At 39.6% G+C, this 16,049-nt stretch overlaps 1 protein-coding gene across 2 annotated transcripts; it reads right to left on the bottom strand.

Annotated features, from left to right (window-relative positions):
- Positions 1 to 7,496: 7,496 nt before the first annotated feature.
- Positions 7,497 to 15,935, bottom strand: LOC138205316 (protein sel-1 homolog 3). 2 transcript variants are annotated; one of them, XM_069161232.1, is made up of 23 exons: positions 15,882 to 15,935; positions 15,319 to 15,793; positions 14,983 to 15,109; positions 14,780 to 14,901; positions 14,560 to 14,675; positions 14,411 to 14,472; positions 14,184 to 14,316; positions 13,932 to 14,094; positions 13,689 to 13,826; positions 12,916 to 13,121; positions 12,643 to 12,822; positions 12,089 to 12,208; positions 11,442 to 11,579; positions 11,285 to 11,347; positions 11,026 to 11,199; positions 10,815 to 10,942; positions 10,646 to 10,729; positions 10,473 to 10,563; positions 10,259 to 10,346; positions 10,062 to 10,171; positions 9,822 to 9,949; positions 9,620 to 9,722; positions 7,497 to 9,190 (listed from the first exon to the last, which is right to left on the bottom strand). In XM_069161232.1, the coding sequence occupies exons 1-23, from the start codon at positions 15,933 to 15,935 to the stop codon at positions 9,104 to 9,106; spliced, it is 3,090 nt and encodes a 1,029-aa protein (XP_069017333.1). In that variant the 3' UTR covers positions 7,497 to 9,103. The 2 variants fall into 2 exon arrangements, with proteins under 2 accessions (XP_069017333.1, XP_069017334.1); XM_069161233.1 differs by having other exon boundaries at positions 13,956 to 14,094.
- Between the last annotated feature and the right edge of the window lie 114 nt (positions 15,936 to 16,049).

The following is a 16,049-nucleotide window of genomic DNA, read 5'->3' as shown; positions in this document are numbered from 1 at the left end:
AAATGCACAGCTCACAGGGTGTTCCAAATTGAGAAATTAAACTTATTGTTAGGAGTGTTAGAGAAGAAGTGCTAAAATCAATCTGGGGCTAGAAATGTCATGACACAACAATGAAAAGGCAAACAAGTTCATGTTATCCCATAATAAAAGCTAACTAATATTATCCAATAAAATATTCTTATATTGAATGCATTTAGGGGTGCACAATATCATATTGTTTTAAGTTTTATAAATATAATTTTTAATATGATTTAAAAAAAAAACATTTATATCTTAACAATGGCAAGATATTCTGACTTGTTGATGTAATTATGTCATACCATTACGCATTGTAAACGTGTTACGAGTGCAACAAGCACAGTTGAAAGCAGCCAGATTTCAAACAGAATCTGAATCTCACTCTGAATTACTTGTTAGAAAACTAAAGAACTGAAAGATATATTTCTTTAGTTTTACTGAATATTTGAAGGCAAACTGCTTTTTTTATACTGAACTACAAACTACTGTATAACACTACTTTTGATCCAACTGTGTATTATTGAAATTAATAATTATATACATTTTTTTTGAAGATTGTGAGATAATAAATAGTATTATTGCAGAAATACCCTGAAATATTGTGATATCATTTTAGAACCACATTGCTCAACCAGCGGTTCAACTCTGAAATGTTAAATGGACCCCACTTTATTTGAAAAAGGCAGAAGAGGCTGCGCCTGTACAATTTCCAGGATGACTTCTTGAAATGAATGAGATGAGTTACCGCTTCGACAGACATCCTCTTCTCCCAACCGCCAATCCAACAAAAAGAGCCCAAGTATTTGTTTGACCAGTTGGAGTGTCATTTATTTTAGTTCTAATATAATTGTAGTTTAGTGTTGCAGTAAAAAACATAATATGGAGCAATAAAAACTATAACTATGAAAAGTTAGTTACCTCTGGCACCAGTGTGACGTGTCATTATTCACATCTGGCTCTGCAAACTGAAAGCATACAGGACATGCTCCCTCTCCTGCCTGTGTCTCTGCAGCAGATAGTTCACCTTCACAAGAACACCATACCCTCAACAGAAGGCAGAGAAGCATGGGAAGCAGAAAAGCCATTAACCACATGTCGGCCACAAAGAAACGTATCTTGTATCTTTAAATTACCTCTTAGTGTAAGAGAATTAAACAAAGCAATCTTTTAGTTTCAGGTTTTAAGCTCAAAAGTTTAAGTTCATCTGATTAATAAATGCAACTTAGATTTAGAGCACAAGTGGAAATAGTTTTCTTTACTTATAAATTGTTGTTTTAAAAAAAAAAAAAAAAAAAAAAAGCAGCTAAAAGATCAAATTATAAAACTGGAATTGAGAACTCATTATTCCAAATGTCAGATCAATATTTGGCATTTGTTTAATAGGATGGCTCTAATCTTCTGTATGGCACTTGTCCTCTCCTGTCCTTCCACACAGTTTACCCCGTCATAAGCCACAACTGAGGTCCATTAATCAGAGCTCATTTTATAAGGGCTGAATACACTACTCTCAGTTCTCATGCATTAACCTTGTTGCTGCCCCTTACCACCCCTGAAAGTTGGCACTAGTGTGCTGCATGTGTGTTCTTGAGTATGTGTGTGTGTGTGTGTGTGTGTGTGTGTGTGTGTGTGTGTGTGTGTGTGTGTGTGTGTGTGCGTGCTCGTACGTGTACATGTGTGTACATTTTGAGCTCTTGTCACTTGTTAGTGTAGCAACTCCTGCCATGCTATAAATAAAACCAGTCACAGGGAGGGATGAAAGCCAGTGGAGTGCTTTGACAGCAGAGGGCATAGTGGCCTTGTCTCCACAGGATGGGAGGATTAAAGCTGGTCTACAAACTGATGGATGCGCTACATATCTTATCTACTACTATTGTGCATTTCATGACTGATGCCATTTTTTAATGACCAAATAATTTTACTCAGGCCTTGTTGTTACTCGCATTTTGAACTGCTGTGTTTACATTACTGTCATCACTTCATATTCTTGTTTCTTACATCGTGCGCAGACAGTCAGAAACTTTTCTATTTATCTGTTTAAATATTGAACAACATTTTAAGACTGTCATCCTCCAACAGTCCCAAAAACACAACTGTACCAATCTTTTGTATCATTTATTAATCTGTCAAATTATTGTTTTGTTTTGATTGAACTGAAAAAGTAAAAAGTCATCCATCACAATTTCCAGAGCCCGTGGATATGTCTTTAGATTGTTTTTGTTACCACACTAAGAGATTCAATTTACAATAATAAAAACCAAAACAAATCTTCGCATTTGAGAGGCTGGAACCTGAAAATAACTGGCATCTGTGCTTGATAAATAACTGAGGCAGTTATTAAATTCGTTGGTGATCAGCTTTCTTTTGATCAGTTATTGCAGCCGTACCCAACACAAACATTTCATGAAAAAATATTCTACATCACAGTGCCATAAATATATAACGGCTCTTTGCATGCCTTCCTTCCTGCATACCCCACGACAAAAGACATAGGAGAAAATATTCTTACCTTGACCCTGAGCATCCAGTAAGCGACCACAGAGAATAAGAAGGAGCTGGAAGATGGCCGATGGTCCACCCGCTGGGAGAGCTCTGAATCCCACAGAGCTCTGGCTCCTAGTGACCATGGTGCCCTTGTATGTAGTGAAAAACAAGCTATTAGGATACTGACAAGTATTTCTGTTTTACTTGCATTGTATTGATATAGATGGTAAAAAACAACAACAACAAAAAAACATTTAGTACATGACATGAAAAAATATGGCTTTGCAGGAAAGACAAATCATCTGGTAGATATTAAATTCACTAAATGTTTAGTATTAAATATCCATTTTCAACCAAAGAGTATTAACTGACCAGTAATTAAAGAGATTTGAATAACACACCTGTAAACATACTTTCAAAAATGTCTTTGAGGTATTATTTCTTACAACATTCTAACAAACACATAGTGAAGCAGCTAAAAACAAGTCAAATGTCAAAAACGTTTGGTGATGATGCTGGTGAGGGTAGTTTGGTCAAAAACTGCAGAAAACAACAAAATATATGGGGTCACACATATTTGATGAAATCCAAATATTTCCTTTAAGAAAGCCATGTTCAAACAATGTCCAGTGGTAAGAACGTGCATTTAACGCATGTCGAGGTCGGCTGTCAGATAAGTTAAACGGTGCTTCACGTCAGGAAGAAAAAAAAAAGTCTGATCAACATTACTTTCTGATCGGAAGTAACATTGAATCGGATTAATATTCACATAAAATCACCAAAGAGAGTAAAAATACACCGCAGTTATTCTAAAAGCAGCTTCATTCAACATTAAAGTCTCAGAAAAGAAGAGGATTTCTCATATTCAACATGACTATTAGATTTAGGTACTACGAGTAGTACATTTAAACTAACCTAATAAGGCTGAAAACAGGTCAGGTTTGATTACCTAGACTTGGGTGCCTGACCTGTTGATGCTACAGTAAGGGCTACAGGGCTAAGAATAAACAAGAACATGGAAATCATTCAACTTCAGTGCATCGTATATGTCCTCCCACGCCTTCACTCTCTCAATTCCAAATGTTGTCTCTTCAGCATCATGCAGTGTAACTAGAGGGGCTTTTTTCAAAGTTGGACCATGAATGTTATGTATTACTTCAGGGTAATTCTGGATCCAACTGTTTGTGTTGTTGCACCTACAGCACACTGATCATCGCATAAAATTGATATTACCATAAAAATCTCTTCTTTTTTTTTTCAATTGACATCTAACGAGTTGCTTGAGATGAAAGCAAAAACACAAACATAAATGTTTTTTCTACAAAAACTACTTCATGCTGGCAATTTGAATTATTTATGAGGTGTATAACTCATAATAAATTATAGCAGAATATCAACCGGAACTGAAAACGATTCAGTCATTAAGCTGAAGACACAAAAAAGACAGCAAACATATCTCAGCATAAATCATTATATACTCAGAATGTTTCAACTTAACGCGGTTATATGAAGACTTACCTTTAAACATTAAAGATAACTGACTAAAACTTTGTCTCCATATGTCCATTTGAAGTCAAAACTAACTTTTAAAATGTGTTGTGACCTTCAGAAAAGGACCATTTAAAAGATGCCGCAATTCTTGGTTGCTGCAGTGAAAGGCTCTCATCTGTCTAATACCAAATATTGAGAAACTCAGAACTTACTGCTGCAGATGACTACTTTATACTTGCCTCCTGAATACACACACACACACACGCAAAGTACCTGTGCTGTATCTGCACCTCCGTGTTACATCCCTGCTGTATATCCCATCAACGAGTGGAGCTCTCACGGCGCTGTACTCTCACAACTGGCACAGCACTCTTTCCTTTCATCGGCCAAAATAGCCCTTCTGCAAAGACGGGGAGAGAAACAGAGGGTAAACAAGGAAAAAAAAAAAAAAAAAAACACAACAGGAGAGAAAAAAAAAAAAAAAAAAACAGTGGGTGGGAATGAGAAGAAAGAGAAAAGAGAGACAGATTGCAATGATAATGTAGATTGTCAGGAGCTGCATTCATGGTAAGCACATGTGCACAAAGTAAAACTCGCAGAGTTAAACTAATTTGATTTCACATTCCCACAATGCTGCTGTTTCCTTTTCTATTCATTTCTCTCCGCAATTCTCAAGGCTGGCTGCAGTGCACTTGAACCACAATATTTGTATTGAAGCACTGCACGCACGCTGAAGCCTTTCAATGTACAAAGTAAATGAAAATATTTGGAATTCACAATTAGAAGCCGGGAAACAAGTTTTGTGTAAAAGCTACCTTTCTTTTTAATAGATCCACTTAAATAGTGGTAATGGCACAGGGCAGCAAAAACTAGCGTCGGGACAAGTTTGATCAATATATCACAGTATTAGCTCATCATATATATATTGGTAGGGGCATTATGCAATTTATAAATGATGCACTACCAGATTTAAAATCAGGTAATGTATCATGATGGGATTTTTTTTCAAACTCACAAAAGACTTTATCATCAGTAAATCAAGTCCAGAAATCAGTGCGCTGTTGTCCTATAAAGCAACATGAGGTAACAGAAAGCACTCAAAGACACCTGAAAGAAGTCTGACTAATTTGCAAACGCTTTCGTTGAAAATCATGAGCATACACACTCATCAGACAAACAGCCTAACCACAGTCTGGCTCTTTTCTATTGAGTAGCTCCATTTGAATAGTTGAGAGTGCATGTCTGACAAAATGGCACTTTTAGCAGAAATTGTTCAGGGGAGAGAGAAAATCAACCTTTGACTTAGTTATTGTGTTTGAAAGTATTTAGAGCGGCAGATTTTTGTAAAGCCCAGTTAATACTTGATTTGTTGAGGCAGATATGTACTGTATACTTTGAACACCCTTTTTTTTTTTTATTTCACTTTATTAATCCCCAAGGGGAAATTTCTTCACTACAGCAGGGGGGCTCTCAGGGGGGAGCTACTGCAGCAGGCTGCTACTAGCGCGGCGCCAGGTAACCTGGCCTGAGGTGCATGTTTTTGGATGATGGGAGGAAGCCGGAGAACCCGGAGAGAACCCACGCAAGCACAGGGAGAACATGCAAACTCCGCACAGAAAGGCCCAGGACCGGATTCGAACTCGGAACCTTTTTGCTGTGAGGCGACAATGCTAACCACTGCACCACCGTGCCGCCACTGTCCACATTTAACTGTGTTCGTAAAGCAGTTGAATCACGTAATGAAATGTTCACGTTATGTTGTCAACCTTCTGTAACCGCGTCACTGCCCTTGACAACAGGACGGTAACAGAAACCCTTGAGGTTCAAAGAATTTTGCAACTTGCACAAAAACAGAAGCTGACGCAAGGACTTGAACCCAAGTGTACCGCTGAAGGACAGTTTCCCTGCTGACTACAAGCTGCTGTCCAAAAGGTACATTAGTCATGTGCCACCAGCACCACCTAAACTCACAGAAGCTTTTCTTTAAATAGAAAACAGCAACACAATGTTGTAATATTTCAAGCAGTTATATGGTGGTGTGAAAAAGTGTTTGCCCTCTTCCTGATTTCTTATTTTTTTGTATGTTTGTCACACTTAAATGTTTCAGATCATCAAACAAAGTTAAATATTAGTCAAAAGATAACAAGTAAACACAAAATGCAGTTTTTAAAATGAAGGTTTTTATTATTAAGGGAGAAAAAAAAATCCAAACCCACATGGCCCTGTGTGAAAAAGTGTTTGCCCCCTAAACCTAATAACTGGTTGGGCCACCCTTAGCAGCAACAACTGCAATCAAGCGTTCGTGATAACTTGCAATGAGTCTTTTACAGCGCTGTACTTTTGTCTCGTCAGTCCACAGAGTATTTTCCCAAAAATCTTGGGGATCATCAATATGTTTTCTGGCAAAAATGAGACGAGCCTTAATGTTCTTTTTGCTCAGCGGCGGTTTTTGTCTTGGAACTCTGCCATGCAGGCCATTTTTGCCGAGTCTCTTTCTTATGGTGGAGTCATGAACACTGACCTTAACTGAGGCAAGTGAGGCCTGCAGTTCTCTGGATGTTGTTGTGGGGTCTTTTGTGACCTCTCGGATGAGTCGTCGCTGCGCTCTCGGGGTAATTTTGGTCGGTCGGCCACTCCTGGGAAGGTTCACCACTGTTCCGTGTTTTCTCCATTTGTGGATAATGGCTCTCACTGTGGTTCTCTGGAGTCCCAAAGCTTTAGAAATGGCTTTATAACCTTTTCCAGACTGATAAATCTCAATTAATTTCTTTCTCATTTGTTCCTGAATTTCTTTGGCTCTCGGCACGATGTCTATCTTTTGAGGGTCTTTTGGTCTACTTCACTTTGTCAGGCAGGTCCTATTTAAATTATTTATTGATTGAGAACAGGTATGGCAGTAATCAGGCCTGGGTGTGGCTCGAGAAATTGAACTCAGGTGTGATAAACCACAGTTAAGTTATGTTTTAACAGGAGGGGCCAAACACTTTTTCACACAGGGCCATGGGGGTTTGGATTTTTTTTTTCTCCCTTAATAATAAAAACCTTCATTTAAAAACTGCATTTTGTGTTTACTTGTGTTATCTTTGACTAATATTTAAATTTGTTTGATGATCTGAAACATTTAAGTGTGACAGACATGCAAAAACAATTGGAAATCAGGAAGGGGGCAAACACTTTTTCACACCACTGTATGTATACTCATTGATGCCTGAATTAAACATACTAAAACTAATGTTTTGAACAAATAGTTTTGTGGTTCAGTTTGAACCACAAAACAACAGCCTGAGACAATGCATATAAAAAGGAGACTTAAATCACAGGAGTCCCTCAAAATAACCGTAGCTGATGTTGCAGGTATATTAAGCATCATGTAGGGTCATACTTACATTTGCAACCGCATACAGAGAAACAAATACATGAAAAACGAAATTAAAAAAAGATGCATGTGATAATAAATGCAATACATGTGGTTTATAGATTACATAAAGACACGATGTATCAACAGAAATACATTAATGATACAGGATTGGCAAAATGTGATGTGCAAATAATTAGAATGTTTGGGACTACTCAAACGCACCCGTTTGCAAGAAATATCTAAACGCTGTGTAAAGGCCTGTTAGTACAATAATAAAAAGAGATAATATCAATACTAAATGTCTCACGTGGTTTCATTTTTATAAATATTAAAATGACCCAACATCTCACCAAAAATGACACCGAGGACTGAAAACAGATGTTTTATCAGAACTTTTTTTTTAAATTTTATTTTCTTCTTCCTTTCTCTCCCAGTAATCATCTCACAACCCTTCAAATTGACCTGATGTCTCCATATGTAAAACTGTGTACAGTTCAAACTAGCTCCAACTCCAGCAGTTCCAACAGTAAAATGCTGATTAGATGCTTCAGCATTAACAATCTACTAATGTCATATACAAACATATCTCAGTCACAGGGACCAAATCTTTATTTTTATTTTAATACTTTAACTACATTTTGCTGCAAATACTTTTCTACGTTTACTTAAGTATCATTTTTAATGTCGGACTTTTACTTTCAAGGCAGTATTTTTACATTGCTGTATTGGTACTTTTACTTGAGTAAAGGATCTGAATACTTTTTCTCACCACTATCTGACAGTGGCTGAAATACTCCGCTTGCAAAAACCCATCATGTGTACACCTTTAAATTAAGAACTTAAACTCCACTCGTGTAACTTAGTGTCCACAATGGCATTTGCAGTCATGTGATGCCTGGTGGAACATAACTGCTGTACGAAATTATTGCCAGGAATCAAAGGCAAAAAAATATGGAACTACAATTCCTCTGTAAGGCTATTAATAAAAAAGGATCTGCTGTTATTAGTATTATGATCCAATATTTATCAAGTTCAAGAGCAATGATATCACATTTTCCTAAAAAGGATTACAAGTACAAATTTCAGAGCTTTCAGAGCTGAATCATTCCTTTAAATGGAATTTAACTCTGATGGTGCTAATAAGAAGCTGTGTTGAATGAATGTGGTCTCTTGAGAAGGGTTTGTAATTGCTTGCTTGATTTGGTGTGAGGAATATGAATTGCTAGAAATTCTCTGGCATACTTGGGGTTTTCTTTGTACTTATTGAGCAGCAGTGTGTTTGTACCCTCAAGTGATTAAAAAAACGGGACTCTATATAAACAAATGTGTATATTTATTCAGTTTACTGTATGTAAATCCACATTTAATTTTCAAATTTAAGCTACATGTATGTGTCATTTGATGCACTCTGTAAAGCGATGATGTTGGAACTAAGGCTACATTATTACCTGTAAATCTGCACTGACACGTCTCGCATATTCAGGCCCTTTATTGTTTAGTCGTTATTTTTTTTCTTTTTAATGAAAACTCACTCTTTTAACATGAATAAACGTACAATCCAAAAACAGTCCTTCAAGATATGTCAAAAAAAATTCTATAATTATACAGAATATACATTTTTCTAGCAGTTTTGTTACCCATGGCAAACAGGAAGTAAACAGATACAAAATATTGCTGTGCTGTGGCAGTGAGGGTTTACGTTGCTGTTTAGACCTTCAGTTTGATTTGCCGACAATCTGTACGAGGATCCTGGTTCTAGTTAAGAGACAAGACGCGCATCCGGAGCGCACCGAGGATTAAGAACGTTGTTGGAGCTGCAACCACAGCAACAGCAGTGTAGAACTGTGGGAAGTAACACGAGTAATGTTAATAAAACAATACAGTGCTGTAAGATTTTAAGCTGGGTGAACCTGCTCCTGTACTTTAGTTTAATTTCAAGGTACTTTTACTTTCTATTGGATGCCACATTTTACTTTTGTTCAACAACATTCCAGAGGGAAACATTGTGCTATTGTTCTGCATTATCTGAAATCTATAATGATTTATTTCTTTAAGGTAAAATGTTCTTCGTAAGATCAAGTTATGAAATTGAATGCGGTGTTATGAATTGCAGTGGCCAATCAAACATCATATATCAAGGGAAACATATTTGAGTCCACCTACCGAATAAAATGAAGTTTAAATATAATATATTGAAAATATTGAGCCGGTAAATGTTATGATGATTACTGAGTTAATATATAGGAGTGTACAATAGCATATCACACTAACCTTAATTGCAACACTATAGTCCTTCTGGAATGACTGTAGATATACATTGAAGAGGGCAAAGCTGCAAGGCAAGTATGAATCTGCATCTTCCGAGTCTCTGCACCTGTTGGAAATATGGAATATTTGTCCTTACAGATTTATATGTCAAACACTTTACTTCACTTTCACAACTGATGTACAAACACATACAATTCAAACACACCTTTTGTACAAAGCACTTAGGAAAAAAGTGTTGTCTGCCAGGTACAACTCCGAGAGGCCAAGTTCAATCAATGTAGAGAGAGGCAGCCGGTAACCCTCCTCAGCAAGCAGGCCAAGGTTGTACCATCCCTGTGGAAGATGACAAGTATGACTTACACACGCACAGACACACAACTACGATCAAAAAAGGCTATGAATAAAATATGCACACAGCAAGAAAATCTATCTAAAAGAAACCGACCTGTGGATTGTTCCTCAGTGCTGCCTGTGTGTACATCTGTGCTGCAGAAAACAAGTCTTTCTGCCTGCCACCGTGTCCCTCATACAACAGGTCACCCATCCTAATAAAGGCTGGAGGGATAATAGAATTAGAGGTCGAATGACGTGTAACATGCACAGGTCTGCACATATTTAATCTAATTTAAGGTGAGTGATTACCATAAGTGTCAGGATTTTGACTTTGGATTGTGAGGTTATAATATCGCCACATACAGTGTGATGCATATGCAGGATCCAGAAAATCTCCCTATTGACACACAGAGTGAAAATAATTTCTAAGAATGAACATATGCAGGAATAAAACAGGGATATGACCATGACACTTGAGCTAAAGCAGAGAAATTAACTTCAGATTTACATTTCTATCACTCACCGTGTTTTGTTCACACAGATATGCCACATTAAACTGTGCAGCCTCATACCCTGATTCAGCAGCCATCACGTAATATAACAGGGAAGTGAACCTGTAGGACAGCTAGAATGTTAATTTGTTGTCACCGCTACCTGGTCAGCATTGAGTGGGAATAGAGGGAAAAAAACAATTACAGGTCATTCCTGAGATAAGAATCCAAGGCTTTCCGTAAGATGCTGCCCAAGTAGCCGTTGTGCTCAGCGGCCCACTTCACCCACCTGTAGTCAGTTAAAAATACATTTTAGTCAAGACGTGAGGAAATATGTAGGTGAAGTGGGGTAAGTTAAAGGGAGAGTAGCTGACAAAACGGCTTCTGATGGACGTCTGTTGACGAGACCGGGTATCCCAGTGGTCCAGATATCAGCCAGGTGAATAGCTCCTTTAATGTGTCCTCTCTCTGCAGACTTCAGATAGTACTTATAGGCCTTACGCTGTAAGAGATACAAATTGTTTGCCACTTACTTGAAGCACTCAAAACTAGTGAGTTAGATGATGTTTTTACAGCTGGGCTAACCTGGTTGGCAGCTTTTCCTGGATACAGACCCTGCGAGTACATGACACCAAGATTGAAAGCAGCGTCTGGAGACTCGAGGAGATCGGCCTGCTCCCACAGCTGCACCGCCTCCTCGTAGTCCTGCTCATACTGCTCGTAGTACCAGGCCAGGGCATTGATTGCAGGAACATAACCCTGTAACGCAGACTATTGTAAGAACCAATGTGGGGTGTGCAAACTTTTTTGCAGCTCAAAGTAGACTTCAAATGGACTTCTAAACCTGGTTCATTGCTCTCCTCAGGAACATGACAGCTTTTGTAACGTCCTTTTCAACCACATGCCCCTACAGAGAAAAAACATTCATATTTAATAGACAGCAGATAAGTACTACTGAAGTAAGGAGTACACTTTCAATAGATTTAGATACATAATCTCACCTGCAGAAGTACTATCCCATAGTCATACATTGACACTGAGTCCTCCCGGACAGCTCCCCTTTTGTAGTGTCTCACGGCCTCCTGGATGTTTGAAGCGACTCCTTGCTGACCCCAGAACAGCATGCGGGCAATAGCTTGCTGCAAGACAGTTGCTGTGTTGTTAATAAAAAAAAAACTATCTTAAGGATGAGTATCTGCAGGCCACAGTGAAGCGTGGTGGAGGTTCCGGATCTGCATTTTTGCAAACAGAATTGGAGATTTGTTCAGAATTACTGAGCTCTTGTAAAGTTGGGGAGGTGTCTGCGGTCTTAAATTCATTCTGCATCATCACAATGAGCTCAAAGAAAACAGCCAGAGTCATAAAGTCATCAGACTGCCATCATCTGCATGGAGAACAAGCCTGTGAGAGATGGCCCATACAGAGCCTTGTGAGTGAAGTTCTGCGACTTTCAGTGCTTAAAGGCACGGAGCGGTCAAGGAGCTCCATGAGTTTATGCCGTTCCGTGCTCTGAACATTACAGAGACAGAGTGGGATTATATGAAGAGACAGAAGGAACGGAGACGGCATAAATCCACAGAAGAATTTTTGCAAGTTTTCCAAGATGCTTGAAAAAAAAAAAAGACAGGTTCACAACACAATCAGTTACCTCTGCCTCAGCTGCTCCACTGCGTGCCTGTAGCTTAAGCCATTGAAAGATGTAGTGGTCTTTATTGGTCTGCAGATTCACCGTCTCCTCGTTGTTCAAGTAAACATCCTCAACAAAAGTCTGGGAAAAAAAGAAAAGGAAAAAGAGAAGTTTGTGTATTTTCCTCTCTACTGTTGATTTTCTACCTAAGACATTTCCAAATAGTCCATCATGCTGCTCTGTAATAACACCACCTTTACCACACTGTTATCTGTTTCATATGGAAAGCAGTGACACAGGTAAACATATTGATGATGGAAATCTGAAAACTAAAGCCCCAATAAGCTGAGGAACAAAAAAAAAAGTATTAGCATATCGCCTGAAATGTTGTAATAACTGCCAGGTACATAATATGAGAAAAAAAAATGTGTAGATCAGATGTGATAGTTTCCTCACAGCCTCTGCGTTAATATTACTGTTTGAGGTAAAGCAGTGTACGAACACAGCACTCTGATATGGTCTGTTTAGATGTACTGTAGTACCCCAAAGCACCCATTAGCGAATGCATATGTTACCTGCTGTGGTGTGAGATTATGACGGTCAACAGTTGTCTGTTTAGCAATGTTTGCGTAATATGCATAGGCCAGATCTGCATCTGTGGGGAGACCGTGGAGCCCCTGGTGGTGCAGGTGCCCGAGCTGCAGAAGAGCCAGTCGATCATCCTTCTGGGCAGCCAGCAGGGCGAGAAGCCAAGCCTGGCACCAAACACAAGAGGCAGGTGAGGATAGAAAAACTGGACATTTTAACCACCGGCATGCTTTAGTTATGGCTGACCCAGCAAAACACACCTTATAGGGCTGTTTCTGGACTCCCAGGCCGGCGCTGTAGAGCACCGACGACATGTGCAGAGCTTGGTTATCAGTGAGGCAGCCGGCTTGGAGCAGCAGTGGTAATATTCTGCTGACCACTCCAGTGCTGCTCGCTCTGCCCAGCTTATTAAGTGATAAGGAGTACAGTGCTCTGCCCACAGCTGGCAGGCTCACTGCTCTTCCTCCTGCAAGGAAGGAATTAAGATTATTTCTGTGTTTCCGTATTTCAGCAAAACCAGCAGTCATTTCAAACTCTCACTGTGCAGCCAAACATTTCAATTCAAAATGTATTGGCGATTCCAAAGGCGATTCCATCTCTTTTAAAACCCTGTTACTCGCCTATGAAGCACTGAACAGTCTCGGGACTAAATCTTTGATTTACATGTACATTATGAAACATCCAAACCCCTCACATTATCTGAGATAAGTTTACTACTTTAAGTGTTCACAGTATCAAAACCAAACAAGGTGAAATAACTATTAGTTTCTATGGTTCCCACCTGTGGAATAAAGTTCTGAAACGTTATTGTTTGCTGAGGCTTTCCATTAAATAAAAAATGTTCATGAATGCTCTATGAAGCACTGTGACCTGCCTTATTTTTTTGTCTTTAACATGCGATTTTAATTTCTTCCTAGTTCCTTATTCTTAATGTTTTTCTTGTCTTTTTAAATGTATTTCTACATCTCTGTAAAGTAAATAGAATTGCCATATTTCTGAATGGTGCTGTATAAATAAACTCCCTCCTCCTTACCATGTTTGAAAGCCAACAACTTGGCCAGTTTAGCAGCATGTCTTCTGTGAGGGTCAGCTGCCTCCCACAGCTCACTCTGTGCAAATGATGGTGGTCTCTTCTTTACCGTCCACTCGTGGAAAGCATCCAAACAGGTTCCTGAAAAGAACAATACCAAACAGAAACACTTTCCTTTTCCTTCTACTTTACAGAGGAATTTATAAAAAAAACTATATATTTCAGATACAGCAGCTTTAGCCCCACCTAGTGGATATATAAGCCTACTACCAGACTCTGGGTTCTCCAGTTTGGCCTTGAGTGAATAGCCACTGATCTTCACATTCATGTCAAGACGAAATTCCTGACAGGTGTGCAGCCATCCGGTCAGGTTCACATTCCTAATGACTTCTGGAAGGACAATTTCAGACTGCAGAGGAAATAAATCACGTGAACATCTGACACAGACAGTAACTGTAGACAGTAGTGATATAATAGTGGTAGTAGGAGTAGTGTTACCGTGGTGTACGGTGATATTCTGTCACGGTAATATACCACCGGTCCAAAATAACCTTCCACACCTCGTATATATTGTCCTCCACCAATCACAAAATATCCCTCTGTGTCATCCAGCACCACAGTATGTCTCAACCTGTTGGGAACAGATGAGCAGAACACTTGAACTGTTGTTTTCTTCCTCTTTGTGTTACAGCTGACTCTCTTAGTGGTGTTAAAGGTAGACCTACGTTTTCTCCATAACTTTTACTATTCTCTGCTCCTCCTCCATGCACACCATGGAGACGGTCACCTGAGATCCAGCGACAGACACCAATTTATTTTTATTACCACTATGCACATAGTAAATAATATCCTCTGTCAACAAGAGGCGACTCACCGTTGTGCCGTGCAGCATGACACTGAGTTGGCACCACTGTCTTAAGGGCACCTTGAATGAAGAGAGAAATGCAGAAGATTCCTCAGACTCTCCTGTCATCTGGACGTGGAGCTGGCCTGCATTTCATGAGGAAATGGTGAGAGACTCGCATAAATCCAGATAATGAGACAATGATTATATCTGAGAGGTGAGAGGAAAAAAATAATAATCTTAATTATACCTGAATCTGTGAGGAATAGTGTTGGAGTGACATAATTATCATGGGAGTCGATATGATGAAACACACCGCACGAGGTTTCCTGGCAGTGGCTGGTCACGAATATCCAGATGGAGACTGTACACCTGGCAACAACACGGTAAATCAAATCTGCATCGTTAGAATAAAAAGCTACGTTATGTACGGTGCGAGTTTGGTTGTCCTACCAGGCAAAAGAGGAGGCTTTAACGCGCAGGTACTCCAGAGCCTCACTCCTGTAGGGCTCCAGCGTCTTTGTGATGCCAAAACTTTCTCCGGTTGAAGCATAAATTGAAGACAGCAAATGTACTGTTTCTGAATGACATGGAGAGTTTTTAGTAGGAAGTAGGGTTTTATATTTAATCACCATCATGTAAAAACACACGCTGATATGACATCATTTCAATTTACATTTCAACAAGTTGCTGTCAGATTAAATGTAGAATTTCTAAGATCCACTTGAACTTTTTTCTGATTTTAGGTGCCTGACATGTTCAGTTTTGAGCCGCCTTCTCCAACCTTACCTTGCTCTAAGGGGCACTGCTTCTTTAAAAACTGTTGAGTTAATTGCAGCATTTGTGAGCTCCAGGCAATACAGAGCTGATGCTGCTTGGCAGGTCGACTAAAGAAGGGCTTGGGCTGCAGAGTTGCCACATCCTGAGCTGTGACGGACCTCTCGGTATCATCGGATCCACCGTTTCCGACTGAAACTCGGAGGATGCAACTCAGCACCCAGAGAGAGTCTGGAACGATCCCATCAGCTTGATACACCAACCAATCTGGCAGGTTCAGCTCCACAGTCTTTATTTCGGGGTCGCCGGGGTCACAACGCCACCGTGTCAGCAGGAGTGTGGAAATTGTGCCGGTTTCAAAAGATACAACAAAGTCCAGCTGAACGGTAGCAGGTTCGTCACAGGAGTAAAACACTTCCAGAAGATGGTCTGGGACAGCTTCCTCTGGAGGATTCAGGAGCGTCACCTCGTCCAAACCCCGAACAATCTGCAGGTGACAGAAGACATGCACTCGGTTTCTGATGACATCAGCTGGAAGCTGAAAGGGAACGGCGTACCGGAGACGATGCTCCTACCTGCATGCTCAGGCAAAACTGGCAGATGTATTTGTACACTGTATGGGAATCCATGGTCTACAGGGCTCCCTTAAACGTTCCATAAAGGAAATTCAAGCTGCAGTGAAACAAGCAGCCTCAAGATCCGTATTTTATCCTGCTCCACCTCAGTTGAATGCTGGGTAAATA

The sequence above is a fragment of the Embiotoca jacksoni genome, unplaced genomic scaffold (assembly GCF_022577435.1).
Source record: "Embiotoca jacksoni isolate LCO1_2020_lvr unplaced genomic scaffold, fEmbJac1.0.p SCAF_28, whole genome shotgun sequence".
NCBI classification, from domain to species: domain Eukaryota; kingdom Metazoa; phylum Chordata; class Actinopteri; family Embiotocidae; genus Embiotoca; species Embiotoca jacksoni.
This window is presented reverse-complemented; position numbering and strand designations above follow the sequence as displayed.

Excerpts from the sequence above, each read along its gene's own strand:
- LOC138205316 (XM_069161232.1), bottom strand. The coding sequence starts at position 15,935 with ATGGATTCCCATACAGTGTACAAATACATCTGCCAGTTTTGCCTGAGC. Across the intron at positions 15,110-15,318 it reads GCAGTGCCCCTTAGAGCAAG|AAACAGTACATTTGCTGTCT; the intron begins GTAAGGTTGGAG and ends CATGTCATTCAG. Across the intron at positions 14,317-14,410 it reads GTAAAAGTTATGGAGAAAAC|GTTGAGACATACTGTGGTGC; the intron begins GTAGGTCTACCT and ends TGTTCCCAACAG.